The 18304-nt window shown below is 40.2% G+C and overlaps 1 protein-coding gene across 1 annotated transcript; it reads right to left on the bottom strand.

Moving 5' to 3' along the window:
• Nucleotides 1-6851: 6851 nt before the first annotated feature.
• Nucleotides 6852-12382, bottom strand: LOC110045229 (uncharacterized). The gene is made up of 3 exons (XM_089271616.1): nt 12255-12382; nt 11358-11430; nt 6852-9309 (listed from the first exon to the last, which is right to left on the bottom strand). The coding sequence occupies exons 1-3, from the start codon at nt 12267-12269 to the stop codon at nt 8282-8284; spliced, it is 1116 nt and encodes a 371-aa protein (XP_089127742.1). The 5' UTR covers nt 12270-12382; the 3' UTR covers nt 6852-8281.
• Nucleotides 12383-18304: the final 5922 nt, after the last annotated feature.

Genomic DNA, 18304 nt, shown 5'->3' with positions numbered 1-18304 from the left:
ATTTTCGGATTCCTTCAACTTAATAGTAGTTTCGCACATCAGGAAAAATAAATATCTTTTGATGAAAATTTTTTCACCAACTTTACTTTTCGTTTTGAAGTATTTACCAATTGGCACAGAAGTTGAAGTCAATAAATGGTTTAATGTTAAAACATATAACTTGAATAAGACAAGGATTGTATGATTACCTGAATAAATTATCCAAATAACCACGGTCACCGTGAGTGCAAAAAACAGCTGATAACGGCTTGGAACTTTTATCTAAAGATACAAAAACGCTGCATTACTCTGTTTACTCACGAGCTCTGATAATTAATTCTCCTAACCTATCTCTATAGATTACTTACCATAATAGTTTTGAGAATTTGGTCAGAGAAAATATATCCTAGAATGTCTTTAGCTCTTTGGCACTTGGCTGGTACGAGTCTTGTGGACTTCTGATATAAGATGAAGGGCATCTGAACTAAGCCGTAGCGTTAAACTGAACGAATCATCATAAATTAAATAAAGACTACAGATAATTCGAAAACGGTAAATACATCTATTGGCTACTTTGTGACGCAGAATGTTTTAGTCATTTAAGAGTCAAAAAGTCCCACATACAGCTTTTTATTAGAGTCTCCAAGTATATTAGAGTATTCAACGTTGATCGCCAGGAGGCCAGATCGATTGACTGAAATTTATTTTCCTTCAAACTAAAGCTACTCATTTTTAGACGATGATGGCAACTGTGAATGAAGACAGCAACGATAAAACAAAGGTACCAGATGAATTTTATTTTTCGCAGTGTTTCGCTCGTTTGTTTTACTGCCGAACTCGATGAGTAAATTGATTCACAATCGATGTTCATGAAAGCTTATTGTTGTTGAAGCGACCTTTGGGGAAATAAGCTGATCACTCCAACACTCTTTGTTTGGTTGCTTCTCTTTTTATTCCCACTATTGATGACTTCGGTACAATACTCACAACGTTCTCCTACTTGTTGTTCTTGACTGGTTACAGCAATTACCACAACTACAAGGAGCTAACTCGTCACGTTCCTTTTAAAGGGACAACCACGTCATCCATCAAATCAATGTCAATCTGTCAATTAGGCTAACGTAATGCCATGCGCAGTTCGAATAAGGTTCTACTGCGACTGCGCACCAAGCTACTTAGCATATTTTCCTTCGAGGTTATCGAGGTTGACTAAAACGTTTTCTACCTTGATTTTAACCGACTATTCTTAAGTGGTTGACCTAAATAAGGTAACGTGAGCAATATAAAAGTTACAATCTTCGTTCTTACCGATTAAAAGTTTAGGATAACACTAAGTTAAAAGATAAAAGTTGTTGTTAAATATTTCATACAACATAAGTGTTACAAGAAATAGGTTTGCAAACTCCCAACTTCGTGGGCGGGATTTCCAGTTAAAACTATCCATCTCATTAACTGGACGCGCTCTTGGTACAAACATCCTCTAATGAGGTGCCGCTGCTATTGTTAGGAATCTTTTCTTTATTTGGGTAGAAGTGTGAATTAGGAATAAATTAATTTAAACATCGTTATCAAACTCCTTGAAAAGGTCAGTAAAAAGAGCAAGGTTTGACTGAAAAATTGGACAGGAGACTGAAGATAAGTTAAGGAGTCTAACGCGACTAATTCCAAAAAGAGGGCTTCCAAAGTCCAGATTTCAATTTTTACTTCATTTTCTCGATCGACACCCGCGAGTAAACAAACGTGTTGCTGGACAACGCAGCTAAACCGAAAACATGCAGTGCAGCAACGGTGCTCGCAGAACATGAATGTACCAAGGCATCCTACCAAGAATCGGCTACAAATTATTGAAGTAGACACTACATTTTCAAAATAGTTAGATTAAATGGCACCATAGTTAATAGAGGGGAATGGTTATGAAACCCGACAAAGTTCTTTGTTGTATGTTTTTGTTCACTTTTTTGGTATTGACAGTGCACAAAACACAATAGTTGTGTACTCCGTATTGAAGAGCTAACCAATAGAAACGTGTTGGTTACGTAACCATGCATAGTGTATAAGGGCAAAACAAAAGATTGTGCACTGTTTTGGACCTTCCAACATAAATCTGGGCGTCTTTGTTTGCTCCTTTGACGTTTGCCGGGCTTCATAACCAGTCCTCTCTATTAACTATGATGGCACCATTTCCAGTTCAACAACGGTCAAGTAATTTACACATATTTCACTGAAGAACTAGTTCCTAGGAAATGCAGCACCTGCGTACACATCAACAACGATAAGAAAGGCAACACTTTTTAAACACCTAAAATATTCCAATATTATATTTCGAATGACCCAACACCTATTTCTCAAAACATTACCATTAACTTTTTACCCGTTATCACAACGAATAAATATGGTTGGGAATTTATATCTTGCTTGCATTTTTATTGTTTTACATTGTTAAAACTACGGCTGCACACGTGTATTGCGTCTGTGTTTTATGTGTTAGTCTGTTATTTTGTAGTCCTTGCATTGATATTCACCTCTGAAAATTATACTTAAACAATTATTCGCCTCAGGCTCAGTGAACATTGGTGAATATTCACCAATGTTCACTGAGCTTGAGGCGAATAACTGTTAAATATGCCGAGCTTTTCGACCAATTACAATGTCCAATTTTTATATTCACCTCTGGAAATTATATTTAAATTTAAATATTGTAGAAATATTTCACGGCCTCTCACAATGCATATTTTACGACTAAAATGTGTATTAAAATATAAAACGGTTTTAAAAGATAAAAATACATTCTTTTTATTAGAATATATTTTTTAAGAATATCGAGGCTGAAATTTGCGAAATTTTCAGAAGATTTTAAAACCGAGGCTGAGATTTTGAAAAGACTATCATTTTGTATGTTGAAACTGCAGCATTACCTGTATGTTCGATTCGATTCTAATCTGCAAGACGTTAATTTGTGTGTGTCATATCAGGTTTTATTCCCTGCAGTCTGGCTCCACAATTTCTTCAGTCATGATAGGACAGCTAAACTAGCGTTGTGTCGGCATAGTCAACTTTGTATTCCTATAATCTAAGAATATTCGCACTCATATTTTTAGCGTAAAATAGGCAGAAATAGCTATAAGAATATTCAGCCTGAACCGAAAAAACAATATCCTTACAAAAAAAAAAAACAGTGTATAAGACACTCATTTAGTGAATTTAGCTTCAATCTGACGAGACATACTTTCAATCTCTCTTTCCACGCGGTTCTAGCTTCATACAAAATACAAATTACTCCATCGTTTGAAAATACAGGTAACGTCAAGCTTAACTGCTTACAAGTAGTTAAATTTATCTTCTCTAGAAGGCTTATTAAGATCACCTACCACTTTTGTGTACTCGGTGTGGATATTGGCGACGGATGTTGAAGTGATGCAAAGGATGACTGATTGACAAACTAACGTGAAATGAACATGCCATATTTTCAGCACGTGATTCTCTCATGTTCTCGTGTTGTACACGCGCTAATTGTCGCGCTAATTGTCGCGCTAATGCTACTGACGTGGAAATCTTGCGCAGTAAGGATGCGCAATGCAATTCAATGGAATAATCTTAGTTGAACATGTCCACATACGAGCCAAGTGGCCCATCCAGCCGGCGCTTTTCTCCGGTTTCAGTAGCATGAAGCGACTAGGAGTATTTCTACTCCCTCCTGGAAGGGATGCTAGTGAACATCGGAGGGTTACCCCCAGCATTAAATTCGCCGGTACCCATTTATACACTTGGGTGGAGAGAGGCACTGTGAGTCTTGCCCAAGAACACAACACAATGTCCCCGGCCAGGCTCGAACCCGGTCCGCTCGATCCGGAGGCGAGCGCACTAACCATGAGGGCACCGCATCTCACCGTGTTGAACATAGGAACCCAAAAAGATAAGTATGACGTGACCACGGAAAATTAGCCATATTCTAAACAAGCAAGGAACTGGGTACGAATATTTAGAATCGATTGAGCCTGATACCTTGAAGAGCATTTAAAAGTTGGTAAGTTCACCAAATGTTGTTGTTTTTGGTTTTACCATCTCGGAATCCAGCGAAACACAACTTCACCAAGGAGTTTTTGCCATGGCAGATCAGTTAAAGACGATTTTTTTCATTCCTTTAATATTAGACCCTAAGTGGAATCATCGTTACGTCAACCATATCGGACTTACTTATATTTTGACATGGGTACTCTTTACCAACCATCGTAAGTATTCATTAAATCGCGTAACAAACGTTGTGTAGATCAATCAGTAATGCCCATATCGCACTCCCACACGGCAAACATGTATATCAGTTTTTTGTTTTTTGTTTTTTGTTTTTAATCTCAGGGCCTCTTCATATGAGCCCGGTCAACCGGGCTGGCTCGGTTTCCGAGATCTCGCCTCGCCACTCTTTCCTTCGTAAAATTTTCCATGTGTTCATATGAGAAGACGGACTGGCCCGGTTACCGAGATCTCGGATTTTCCCATATGATCACTTCAGGTGCCACGCCGGGTGACCGGGACGAAACTTTTTAGACAAAATAGCTTCGCTTTCGTAACAAAGCGGCCAAATTGGCATAATTTGTGTCTTGAATGTATTTCCATTTTAGGAGTATGCGAATTAGTTTTATTAGAAAAGTTACAAGAGTCCACAAAGCTACGACAGTCGCGAACGATGCAAGTTTATATTGCACCATTTTGGTTGTTTTTCTTGGATTTCATCTCGGTCGACCGGGCTGAAGTTTCCCATACGAACAGACCACAAAATTGATCCCAGTAACTGAGCCAGCCCGGTTACCGGGCTCATCTGAAGAGGCCCTCAGACTTGTAATGTAACTGATATTTCTACCGTGTTTAAATAAACTGAAGTGCATGTATGTAGGTAAGAAGGCAGTTTGATGATTAGTGTGCCAGGTTGAAACCTTGGCCTGGGAGACCGAGTAGTATTCTTGAGAAAGACACTCAAAGGAAATGTTGAGGCAAGCTGACAAGATGCTTGTGGGGAGAGGGGAAGGGGTAATCTGCGACGGTCTAGAGGAACAAGATAAACCCTTGGTCGCTTCTTCGAATTTTTTTTAGTAGTGAGGCTCCGTTAAGGGGTATCCCGTATCCTGCGTCCCGTAAATTCCAATACCAAAAGATTAACGACTCGATATCCCCTTTGATCTGATATAAATATCCCATATTCCATTAGTTTTCCCCTGAATATCCTGTATCCCGTTAATTCTTTACCTAGTCAATCAATCAATCAGTCAGTCAATCAATCAGTCAGTCAGTCAATTAGTCAGTCAGTCAATCAATCAGTCAGTCATTCAATTAGTCAGTCAGTCAGTCAGTCAGTCAACCAGTCAGTCAGTCAATAAGTCACTCACTTAATGAGTCAGTAAATCAATCAGTCAATCAGGTGAAGGAAGAGGGCGTAGCACCAAAAAGTTGAAATAGAGGATTGATAGTAAAGTTACCCAAGAAGGGTGACCTACGCGAATGTACGAATTGGAGAGGTATTACACTGTTACCAGTCACCAGTAAGATCTTTGGAAGAGTGTTGATAAGTAGAATCAAAAAAGGTGTCGACAACATCCTGAGGAAGGAACAAGCAGGTTTTCGAGAGAACAGAAGTACCATTGACCAGATCTTTGATCTCAGGAATATACTTGAACAAGTCAACGAATGGAACGCAATTCTGTACACCCATTTCATAGACTTTGAGAAAGCGTTCGATTCTGTACATAGAGAACGTCTGTGGAACATCATGTCAATGATGACATAAGAGATAACATAAGAGATGACATAAGAGATAAGACCAACAGACTAGCCGATGAAGCTGCAAGAGTCGGTCTTAAGATCAATGCAAAGAAGTCAAAAGTCATGCGGGTGAATGCCAAAAACGACCAACGAATAGAGATTAATGGTGAACAGGTAGAAGAGGTGGAAGAGTTTGTGTACTTTGGCGCACTGCTGGACAAAGAAGGTGGAACAACCAAGGACATACAGCATAGGCTGAGTAAAGCTAGACAGGCTTTTTATAGGATGCGAAGAATATGGGGCACCAGTGAGATTGGCAGAAAGATGAAGGTACAATTGTTTAAAACAATTGTTAGGTCAGTTTTGATGTATGGCTGTGAGGCTTGGAAACTTACGAAAACAGAAGCAAAGAAGCTGGACGGTTTCCAATAAAAGTGCATGAAGAGGATTTTAAGAATAAGGTGGCCTCAGACCATCTCCCACCAACAAATTCAGGAGAACACAGGAGTGAACAGAACGAGTGATGAAATCAGACGTAGAAGATGGAATTAGATTGGACATATAATGAGGAAAGACAAAGAGGAACATTGCGTCACAGCTCTGGAATGGAGGTCAGAAGGGAAAAGAAGGCCTGGTCGACCCAAAACAACATGGAGGAGAATGGTTGAAGATGAAAGGAAAACAGCTGGGTGGCAGTCATGGGCGGATGTCAGAAACCTCGCTGCAAACCGTAGTGGTTGGAAAGAGAATGTCAAAGCCTTATGTGCCTTATGGCATAAAGAGATATAGGAGGATAGGAAATCAATCAGTCAATTAGGCAACTAATTAGCCAGTCAATCAGTTAGTCAATCACCAGCTAATCAGTCAGTCAGTCAGTCAGTCAGTCAGTCCGCATGTATTGACTTTGCCTCGCTAACTCTGACTTAACTTTGAGTTCTACGGTCTACTCTCTTAGAAGAACTGATTTACTTTCATTGTGTAAACCTGCTTCCTCTTCTTATGGTCGTCACTCTTTTTAAGTATTTTGCTTGCAAAACTTGGAACTCTCTACCTGAGAACGGAACCTACTTTAACTGATTTTAAACGCCTCGCAAAAACAGTCTCCTTTCAGGTACAATTGCTGATTACTACACTAATTGTTTATTTTAGGTATATTATAACCAAACATAATTGTTAGTAGTAGTACATTTTGTTTTTACATTTGCAATGTTTATTTTCCTCGAAGATATTAGCTTTTTAGCTACTTGTAAATTCGGGTTAAAATAAAGTTGTGCATGTAATCCCTTACACATGGTTAGTTGTAGATACAGCATCTGTATAGCAGTTCAGGTATGCTACAATATAGCAAAGACGTAGCTTAAATAACAACAACATCTTTAACTTCTCTCAATATAAATATAAACATGATAACATTTTTAGTTTATTTGATATACATGTAGGCAGTATGTTTCACATGAGGTAACTGTTATAATCTTGTTTGAATGAGACTGGAGGCTAGATGAACCGTTAGGTTTTCGAGTTAGCCTCTAGCCTAGCTATGTCTCATTGTAGGACAGGAGAGAGAAACAAATAATTTGCAGTTGACAGTTTGGTTTAAGGGAGAAGAAAGTAACAACAACCGTGAAAACGGAAAAATGACTTGACCTGTACAGCAATTGCTTGCTAAATAATTTGCCTAACCGCGTCAGTTTTGTTTTCTACTAAATCCTTACTGTCGAAACCAGCTTACACCTCCCAAAACGTAATTTTTACTATAGGCCACTTGTTTCTTTTCGACATCTGTGCTTAGTAATGATACGAATTTCAGGTTGTACTTCGAAAAGTGGTCTTAAATAATACTTGATCATGACTTCACGCTACCTCTAAATGAAGAAATTTTAAATATTCGCATATTTGAAGGAAAGCCTATCTCCCCTGCTTTAAAGAAACCGCGTCATGGTTTGCATATCTCGAAAAGTTTAGTCTAAATTTTTTAAGTTCGTCATTTGAAATCCATGTCAATCTTCCTTTTTCTTAACCATCCTTGCTCCTTTATGGTTTATTATTATCTCTTTGGTGTTTTTCTTTCTTAGCAAACTGCTATTTTCAGGTTTCCTTCATTTTAAGGGTAATTTTCAACGAGCCCAAAATAACCCAAAATACCGTGACTACGGTATTTTTAACACAAACAGCTGTTATCCTACGTTTAGCCGTACCTGCTGTACCTATGCTAAACAGCTCTACTCTGCATACATTCATGCTCAACTTTATGTACGTGTCAAAATTTTTAGCCAAGAGGAAACACTCCTCTACTAATTGGGGACGCTTAACATAATTAGAAACCTACACTAAATGTTGTCTAATAAATTATCAAAAAGCATACCAACTATTAACTAATGAGATAAACTATTTTAAAAAAAACTTAGCTAAGAAGAAAAAGAAGAAGGGAAACAAAAGTCTAACAATAGATAGATAGATAGATAGATAGATAGATAGATAGATAGATAGATAGATAGATAGATAGATAGCATAGCATAGCATAGCGTCCACATACGCCTAGATTGCAGTCTACTTAAGAGACCGTCGGCGTGCAGTTAGTGAGTGCTTTGATTTTATCCATAAAAATAAACTTCATCATAACCAAATTGAACTTGCTATCAATTCCTTGACGATGAAGTTTAAATGGATGCATGAAGTAATACTCGTTATGCGGGAAGTAAAGATACCAGAAAAACCTGCCATCACTCACGTCAGGCATGTAGTATCCAGGAAGACGTCTAATGTTCTCGTTTGGCTCTAAAAGGCGATGTATAGTTGGCACAGCGATTTCAAGGAATACCTTTTGTTTATAAAACGTTTCTGAAAGAGTTGAAAACGCTGTGGCGTGCTTTTGAGGAACGTATAAGACGTCCGAGCGACCGCCAAAGCATAGCCGTGTTCCATTACCATTCTTCACAAGAGTATTTAAAAGCTGTTCTCCGTTAAGTTTCTCCTCCTTTAAGTTCATTTTCGCCACATCTTCTAAAGCTCTTCGGCAGTTGCTCAGGCCGTACTGAGAATTCCACCATGACCAGGCGTTGCTTGGAGGTCCGTTTGCGGGACTGGTGATAGGAATGTACGAGTCCCAAAACTTTCCCCAGTCAATATTATCCGGAAAGCTCCAATATTTCAGTATGACATCATCGCTGATGTAAAAATATCCCCTATACCCCGGATGTTGCCGTATTGCTCTGCTAAGACACTCGTAACCCAGAAAACCTTGAATGATATCGACCGTGAGAATGTCTGGGCTCGCTGTTTTGTCAGGCGGTCCGCAGAATAACAGGTTAGGGAAGGCAGGTTTATACAGAGCAACCAGATGAGGTATACTGTCGTAGAATGGGTAATTGAAGACAACAACAAGCAAGATGTCTTTGAAGGCGTCTTTTAAACAAGACTTGGAATCTTCTTTGTTAGGCTGATGGCTGTTGTTTGGTAGAACTGTATCTTCGATTCGGTTACTGGAAGGTACGCTCACTGTAGTACTTCTTGGTAGAGCTGTATTTCTGACGCGGTTACTGGGAGGTACGTTCACTGGAGTAGTTCTTGTAAAAGTGAAACCTTCAGATGAAGAATTAAAAAAAAAAATGGAAAGCATAATTGTAGATGAAAAAAAATGTTAAATAGAAGCGAGCACTGGTTATTTAAAAGTCTACCCCATCAACAGCTATTAATTAATCGAATAGTGTAGAGCGCCATGCCCATGCTACGATGAAATCTGTTTTTATTTCTAAAGGAAATTGTGTTGGTTTTCAGTTTACGGATGTGCCCTTGTGAAAATGCTTGGGCTGAGGCTTTTGTTGCTGATTCAGTCGCCTTTGTTGCAACACAAGCATTTTTAGTTTGTTAGTTGGAGGAATTACTTGTTTCCTTCTTGCTTGAATTTTTAAGAGGAAATGTTATTTTTTAATTTGTAGTTTCGCAACCTTTGGCCAGTTTTTGTAAATATTGCTCACCAGAAATTTTACAATGGTTCGTAAGCCAATCAAAAGTGTGAAAATGCCACTACAGTGTTACCCAACGCTCCAGTTTTAAAATTTTACTTATCAATGTCAGCCGTTATCAATTCATATTGTTCCTTGACCATTAATTTGTATTAGCTTTAGTGCCAAGCCACAGAAACTACAGCCAATCAGAATACAGGAAAGCCGTTGTATATTCGACATTATTATATGGCTGTGTCTCACAAGGACTGGGAACTACCGAATTCACGAATTTGAATGGCTGAAAGCAATATTGAAAGTCTAGATTTTCCCATCTAGACCCGCATCTAGACCGGTTACATTTTGCGGTGAAAAAGTAGTTGCAAACTAAAATGTAAAATATTGACTATTTTCTTCTAACAATATTTGTTTACGGAAGTGCCAAAAAGCCTGATGAGAAAAATAGTAAAGAGGACGAGCAAACTTTGGCAAAATTAAGTTCCGCTCATCGCCGTTCGCAAGCAAGATGTCAGCTAAAAAGCAAACAAGTTACATTAAACAAATCAAATTGTTCTCGTTTGCCATATAATAAACATCTTATTAACCGAGCTTAGTCGGTCTTTATGGGAGAATCTTGACCTCGGTCGTGTGTACAGACCTCGGTCAAGATTCTCCAAGTCCCGTTCTGACAACTAGCTGAAAATGTTGTCGGTGGTCTGGAGTTCAACTCCTCGGTCACGTATTAAATAGCCAAGTACTGGTCTACTTAACTGTCTCTTAAGGTAATTCTGAAATAAAACTGTCAATAGATTTTTGTTCAACCTTTGTACACTGAATATTTATCATATGAGAACTTAAATTATAAAATAAAAAAGGGGGTGCCCATGCTCGTTAAGGAGCAGTGAGGCATTGAAAATGTCCCATTTTAGCATTATTTAATGCTCATTACTAGAACGCATTCCAAGTTATTGTAAACTCTTTGTGAGCCCAGATTCATGAAAACACGCCTCAAACTACAGTCAATGCTTGTGTCGGACACAAATAAACTTTTTAAGTTTGATTTTGACAGACAGCAAAATCCTTGTTAAAATATTGGAACCAAATTGCTTGCCACGGCTATCAAACTGCAAAATAGAAAAGACTACAATGCAGCTGCTATTTTCCTTGTTTATTCAATTTTCAACAATAGAAATCAGATCAGTCTTTTCTCACGCAAAGCTAATTATCAGTTGATTAAAATGACTGGAAAAAAAAATTGGGGTGCCTGAGCTCGTTAGTGAGCTATAGCCATTTTTCAACTGACAATATCAAGGCAAATCCGCCATGTTTTCAATGTGCGCGTGTACGAGCGCGCGCTAATGACGCCATAAATTATGCGCAGTAAGGATGCGCAATGCAAATGTGAGGAATCACCTTAAGACTTTTAACCACGTTATGAATTTTTGTTAGCTTTTATTAGCTTGTACTGAAATACAGCGTTCAAGTGTTAAGTCAAGGCGTATAAAGGGGAGGGGGTGGGGGAGGAGGAAGAGAATTCGGGAAGAGAATTCCGCCCCCCCCCCCCCCCACTCCTCCGTTTGTTTTGCCCCGAATTCTCTTCCTCCTCCCCAACCCCTCCCCAACCCCTCCCCTTTGTGCGCCTGCTACGCACGCTAATAAATTTCTAATAAGTTATGTCAACCTTACCTGAATATAATATTAGGATGACAACAGCGAATATGCAAGCAACATACAGCTGATATCGGTTTGGCGTAGTCTTCTGTCAGGAAAGCAACACAACATTAACCTTTCCAAACTCTATCTAATACTTGGAATACAACCAAGCAAAACCGAAACTGCACGATTTGTACTAATACGTACAAGTTTGCTGTAACTACCACTTGAAAGTGTAAACTGGCTTTCTTCAACTGACTATTGACTAAAGAATTTAGTTATCAGCGATTTCGTGATGAAGATATTAGGGGCCTCAAGCGCACCACGACGGCAACGGCACCTAGCTGTACGCGAGCGTAATAATTTTTTGTATGTTTCTTTGCTGTTCTCTGCATAACAAGCACGTGAAATGATTAAGTTCTGCGTATTTTGGAGAACGCGAACGACTTATTTTTTCATTAGGAATTGAACGCTCGCGTTACATATTTAGCTTGAGCAAGTTCTGAGAAAGGTAGTCACACTGAATAGATTCAGACAACAGCGAAATTCGAAGGTAAACTGAATTCGGTATGGCCAAACGTTTCCAAACGACATGTGTGGCATTTATTTCGACAGTAGTAACTCCTCTTTCTTTGTTTGACGCTTTGTCTGATAAACTGACCATTATTTTAAATATAAATCAAGTGGAATTGTTTTATATTGGAGTGGAATATTCTACAAAGTTCCAAAACCTGAATAACTCTTTGGAACACCAATGTACACTTATGGACTAGCTTTTCTTGCGAATTGGCTGCGTTGTTAGAGCTGAAAGTGGCGCTGACGGTGGCTTTTTTAAGGCTGAAAATAGCTGGCTCTAAATAGAGAAAACTGATTCGTTCTCAGTCATCCGTAGAACGAATCATGTCATTAAAGTTGTACAGTTAATGGTACCTTCATGGGGTCCATGAGTCGATCTTCCTGCCAACCACACACAAGCTCCTTGAATAACAGTTTTAGCCCATGCAACTTCTAATACTCGACTCGAGATTACGTGTACCACATGCAAATCCGTCGCTCAATCGATATTATGCACCACAATCAATCAATAAATCATTGACTTTATTTCATTGTGACCGATACAATAATATTAGACAACAAGTCACAAATGATATCATCAAGAAATATCCAAAATTTGATTCCTTTAATAACACAGAGAAAACAATATTTCTATTTAACAATGCTGACACTTTTATTTGTAAAAAACTAGGTTACTTTACATATGAAGCACTACAAATAAGAGAACTTTGTAACCCTAGAACTTAAAATGAAGAATCTTGTAACTAACTATGTTTATTTTTCTTTCTGGTTGCTGTTGTAATTTGTTTCGTTTTTGAATTTTTATTTAACGATTATGTATTTAGGTAACACCATTTATATGGGAATACCAATAAATTGTTGTTGTTGTTGTTGTTATCTTATAATTCATCAAATATGTTCACTCGCGCGTGATTGGTCTAAAACGTCAAGTGACCGAATATTCCCCAACTAAAACTGCCCCAATTTTCAGAAACGCGCGTGTTGTGAAAAATATTTGAAGGATAATAAACACTCTGATAGATATGGTGTTACCACGATTATCAGTTGAGTAAGGCACGGCGAAAGTTTGGTCACCAGGTTTTAACGTGAAAATCGTGTTGTTGTCACAAATGGCTCCGTTTCCAGCGGCAACTTGTCGGTCTTTGACGTTGTAGTGTATTGATTACCATAGCAACATCGTTACGCCGATCACTCGTTTCTGTAATATTGTGAAACTACTGCATGATGTAAAAGTACTAGACCTGTGTGTATTGTACTGGATATAGAGAATGATCATGATGAATAAAGCAGATTAGATATGTGACATGAAAGGGAGTACTTCTCTGTCTCAATAAAGATAATATGTCCTAAATGGATACACAACACACTGGCGACGAGGAGGAAGAAATCCAACGTGCAGAAAGCGCACAAGAAACAGGTCAAAATCCAGAACAGTCAGCTGACGTCCTAAATTCAGAAGAATCAGAACAAGACGAGCCAGAACCGGCTGAAGTACAAGAAGGGGAAATGGAGCGTTCCCTGCCAGCACCCACACCTTTTAACGCGGATGCTTCAGACCTTTACAGTGAGTGGAAGCAGTGGGTCAGTGCGTTCGGAATTTGCTCGATCCCTTCAGTCTCTCCAAGAAAGAGGACGACGTCCAGAGAGCTACACTGCTGCACTGCCTTGGCCCGGTGGTACAGCACATTTTCAACGCGCTTCCGGGCGAGCACGAGTCCTTCGCAGAAGTGAAAACCGCCCTTGACAGCTATTTCGCTACAAATTCCGGTCTAGAGGACAGAGGGCAGACGAGCCCATTGATACATACTTGACGAGCCTCCGAGAACTTGCGAAATCCTGCAACTTTGGGACATTAGAGGAGGAAATGATCCGTGACCAAATTGTCGAAAAGTGCGCCTCCAATACCCTGCGACAGAAGTTGCTACAACAGGAGAAACTCGACCTGTCGAGAACGATCAAGTTTGCAAGAAGCGAGGAGAATGCGACACAAGACTCGCTTCTGATAGCAAGTGGAACAAAGGAAAACCCTATGCCCATTGACCGAGTTCTCAACAACCAGAAAGAACCAGCAAAAACCACGTACGCCTTCTACAGGTGCGGCGGAAAGGATGGCCAAAGCGCGAAGGAATGTGGAGCAATCAACTCCAAATGCAACGGCTGCAAAAAAGTAGGGCATCTGCAGAAAGTTTGTGGTTCCAAGCCTAAAGGAGCGGAGTCCAATTCCAACCAGAACTAGCAACGACACAGACCTTCAAAGAAGCGCCCTAACAAAGTTCGCAGCGTAAGAACTTGGCTTGACGAAAGCTCCGGTGATGATAAGAAAGATCTAGTAATGTCATTCAACAACGCCGACAGCTCAATTACAGTCAAACTAAACGGCCAAAGGACCAAAATGATCGTGGACTGACAGGTTGTAAGTACAATATAATATCTTCAACATTGCGCCGAAATCAATTTAACAACTTTGAATTGTGTCCAACAGAAAAACGCTTTACAGCGTATGGACAAAAAGAACCATTGCAATGTAAAGGCTATTTCAATGCTTTCAATGCTTGTATAAGAACAAGTAACAATGCTGTCAATGCTAAACTGTATGTTATAGCGGGTAACGCTCAATCTCTTTTAGGACACGATTCCAGTTTTACGTTAAATGCACTTACGCAGGCTATTAATTCAGTCAACCGAGGCAGCAACAGTGAGCTGGACTCACTCCTCAAAGAATACTCTGATATCTTTGAAGGATTAGGAAGGGTAACTAATTTTGAACATAAGATTGCTATTGACCCAGAGGTCAAACCAGTAAGTCAACACCTAAGAAGAATACCTGTCAATCAAATTGAAGCAGGTAATAATGATCTTGACAGAATGTTAGAACAAGATGTTATTGAAGAGGTCAATGAGCGAAGTCCCTGGGTTTCCAACCTAGTCATAGTTCCAAAAAGGTCGGGAGATTTAAGGGTATGTTGTGATTTACGCGAAGTAAATAATGCAGTTATTAGAGAGCGCTATGTTTTACCAAAAGTTGACGATACATTGCATGCTCTGCGCGGCTCCAAGTATTTTGCGAAGATCGACACAAACAGTGTTTTTTTTTTTCAGCTGCCGCTAGCTGAGGAGTCGCGGTATATTACCACGTTCATCACGCCTCGAGGTTGTTACCGTTTTGAGCGCACTCCCTTCGGGCCCCCGGGGGGGGGGGTACTTGGGGAATTTCTGGGTGGGGATGTGCCGCTGGGACCCTGGAACCCTTAGCCTATACCAGAGCTAGTTCAGCTGAATTTTGCTACCCTATACTAGAGTAAACTCCCCAAATCCCCCCATCTACCGACACTATTGAGGCTGATTTGCGTAAATTTAAACTCGCCGATTTGATTTTTTTTATATTTTTGAGTGGCAATTCCTGGTTTCCTTAGTCTAGATAAAATCTGCAACCAACTACCCAGTTGTAGGAAAAATGATACCCTATTCTAGACCCAGACGCCCTGATTTATTAACCCTATCCTAGAGTAAACTGCTTGAAAACCATACCCTTCACTGCGGCACATACCTATATAGCCCATATATGGCAGTGCCCCCCCCCCCCCCCCCGGGCTTCGGGCTTAGTGATGCGAGCGAAGTCTTTCAAAAAATGATGGAAAAGATTTTGCTTGGTGTCGAAGGCGTGCGAATTTCGATTGACGACGTATTTATTCACGCTCCGACTATGGCAGAACTTACGCAACGCCTCCGGCAAGTTTTTGAGCGATGTCGCAAATTCAACCTCAAACTCAACAAAGTTAAGAGTGATTTCAGCGTTCGACAAATTTCGATCTTAGGCCAAAAACTCTGTGCTGTGCAAACATGAAGCCCAATAAATTGGATTCAAAATTTTCTCCGGCTAAGCACGTTATCATTAAGTCTCAAGGGAGGGACACATTCAGAGTCGTCAACGTCACGACCGGTGCCACTCTAGTTCACAACGCAAAATACTTAAAGCGTGCGCCTGCTTGCCAAGTTGTTACAGATAGTAATGACAAAGAACAGAGCGTGGGGGTAGAAGAGCCTAAATACCCGAACAATTCTGAAGGTTGTGCAAAGAGTGGACCTTCGGTTCATGTTGAGGAGCAAGCCACTCAGGATGGTCACAGTGAGGGGATCAGGACGCGTAGTTAAGTCCATTAAGGACTACGATAACTTTGTTTATTACTGAGTTTATTTGATTGCGCCTATGATTTAATTGAAGTGTTTTCTTAGTGAATATTTGATAAATGTTTCTGAACGTTCCTGGGGAAGGATGTAGTGTATTGATTACCATAGCAACATCGTTATGCTATTATGCCGATCACTCATTACTGTAATATTGTGAAACTACTGCATGATGTAAAAGTACTATTCCTGTGTGAAAGTACAATTCTACTGGATATAGGGAATGATCACGATGAATAAAGCAGATTAGGCATGTGACATGAAAGGGAGTACTTCTCTGTCTCAGTAAAGATAATATGTCATAAATGACTACACAACAGACGTCATCAGAGACTTAAGCAAACCACGTCACCAAACAAAAGGTTTAATGAGCAAAACTATAGCTGTGCACGCGCGTTATTTCTTTGCCGTCCTCTGCAAAATAACAACGTGAAATGGCTAATTTCTGTGTATTTTGGAGAACGTATAGTAAAAGGGAGTGGCTAATTTTTTGTATTTTCATTTGGAATTGAACGCTGGCGTTACATATTTATGTTGAGCAAGTTCTGAGGCAAGTAGGCCCACTAAACAGATCTAGACATCTGCGAAATTCGAAGATAAGATAATAATTCATTTTTTACTAGACGTCGTCCTTGGCGTCGCCGTCGTCGTTACTTAAGCTCCCTAATAGGCAGCAAAGCGCGCGAAGTTGTAGGCGACGCGACACGCGACGCACGTCGGTTGATATTGTTACCAATGGAAACGAGGTAAGTTGCCCGTGACAACACCGCAATTTTAAGGCCAAAAGTTCGTCACTTAACTTCCGTCGCGCCTTACTCAACGGATAATCGTAGTAGGTCAAACGGCAAACGGCAAAAATGAAACTTTTGTCTTCTGTCTTCAGCTGTCTGTACATTAGAGTGAAAATATTTGTATTTGCGGTGAATAGTAGGAGACGTTTTTCTACTTTTGTGTGATTTATTTGAGGATTAGAAGAAAGAATAAAAAAAGAGGTAGTCTTTGTCGTTTGACGTCTAGACTACGAGTAATCCCTCTTTCGCTTAGTTCGTCGTGCGTGACGCGAAAGAAAACCGCGAGAAAAACATGGCCGCACGAACTCCTGGGGGCGAGACGCGTGCTTTCCGACCCCAGGAGTTCGCGCGGCCATTTTTTTCTCGCGGCTTTCTTCCGCGTCACACGCAACGGACTAAGCGAAAGAGGGACTACTGGCAGTCTCTTTGCCGTCTGCCGTGAACAGTGATAACAATGGGATGACAGGCACACACAACTCCTCCCCACATGTAATAGCCTCGTTGAAAGTTTTGCTCGAACGAGTATATCTTCAAGGATCCGCCCCTTTTGTATGCTACGATGGGGGGATCTTTGAATATTTCGCTAAGCAATAATCCTGTGTTTTTAGGAGGACATTTCGCCAGAGTAGAGCCGTTAGAGGTCATAGGTCTGCGTGGTTTCCGCTGCGTATCCTGGCCTGCGTAGCAGCCGTTTCCTTTCCTTTTCCAAAAAAAGCACGCGAAGGACGAAAACTGCGAGCGAGTGCGAAAAATAAGGATCAGGGGGAGGGGGTGAGGGGCGTGAACATCTGTATTTGCACTACCAGAACGAACGAACTGGAAGGACAAAAAGCTCGGATGAAATTGATGCAAGAAACATAAGAACGTCTCTCTAAGAAGACTTATAGCTTTCCACAAGGAAAGCTACAGCTATCTCTCGCGAAGCCGGACAAAGATAAATATGACACCAGTGATAACAAGCAGCATAACTTGCAACAGTTAATCAAACAGCCGGGCCTGGCGTAACAATACAAAATGAAAGTAACCAACATGGTATGTTCACGGAATATTTAACACTTTGTCCCTCCAGAGCTAATATTTAGAGAGCTTGAAACATATCTTGCAATATAAATGAGCCGGAAACTGAAAAAACTAGCAGGTGGCAAAAAACAGAGGTTGTCAAACTCTACAAATCAACCTGGTTCCCAGGGCTTTTTCCCTGGCTTTTCCTCTTTCATTGGCTTTTCCCAAAAGGTCCTGGGAACGAGAGGTTGTACAAATTACACGCGGATAACAGCGGAAACGACACAGACCTATGACCTCTAACGGCTCTACTCTGGTGAAATTTCCTCCTAAAAAGACAGCATCAAGTGCCCTTCAGAAACAAGTGTGGTGGAAATGTACGGCCTGTCACTCTCGTTTAACACTCGCATTATTTTAATCCAAAAT

Source organism: Orbicella faveolata, unplaced genomic scaffold (assembly GCF_042242905.1).
Source record: "Orbicella faveolata isolate gen_17 unplaced genomic scaffold, um_ofav_v1 contig_34, whole genome shotgun sequence".
NCBI lineage: Eukaryota > Metazoa > Cnidaria > Anthozoa > Scleractinia > Merulinidae > Orbicella > Orbicella faveolata.
Note: the sequence above shows the minus strand (reverse complement) of the source record. Positions and strands in the feature narration are given on the sequence as shown.

Coding starts and splice junctions, on each gene's coding strand:
- LOC110045229 (XM_089271616.1), bottom strand. Junction 9,310..11,357: donor CATCCTAATATTATATTCAG/GTAAGGTTGACA, acceptor CTTCATCTGAAG/GTTTCACTTTTACAAGAACT.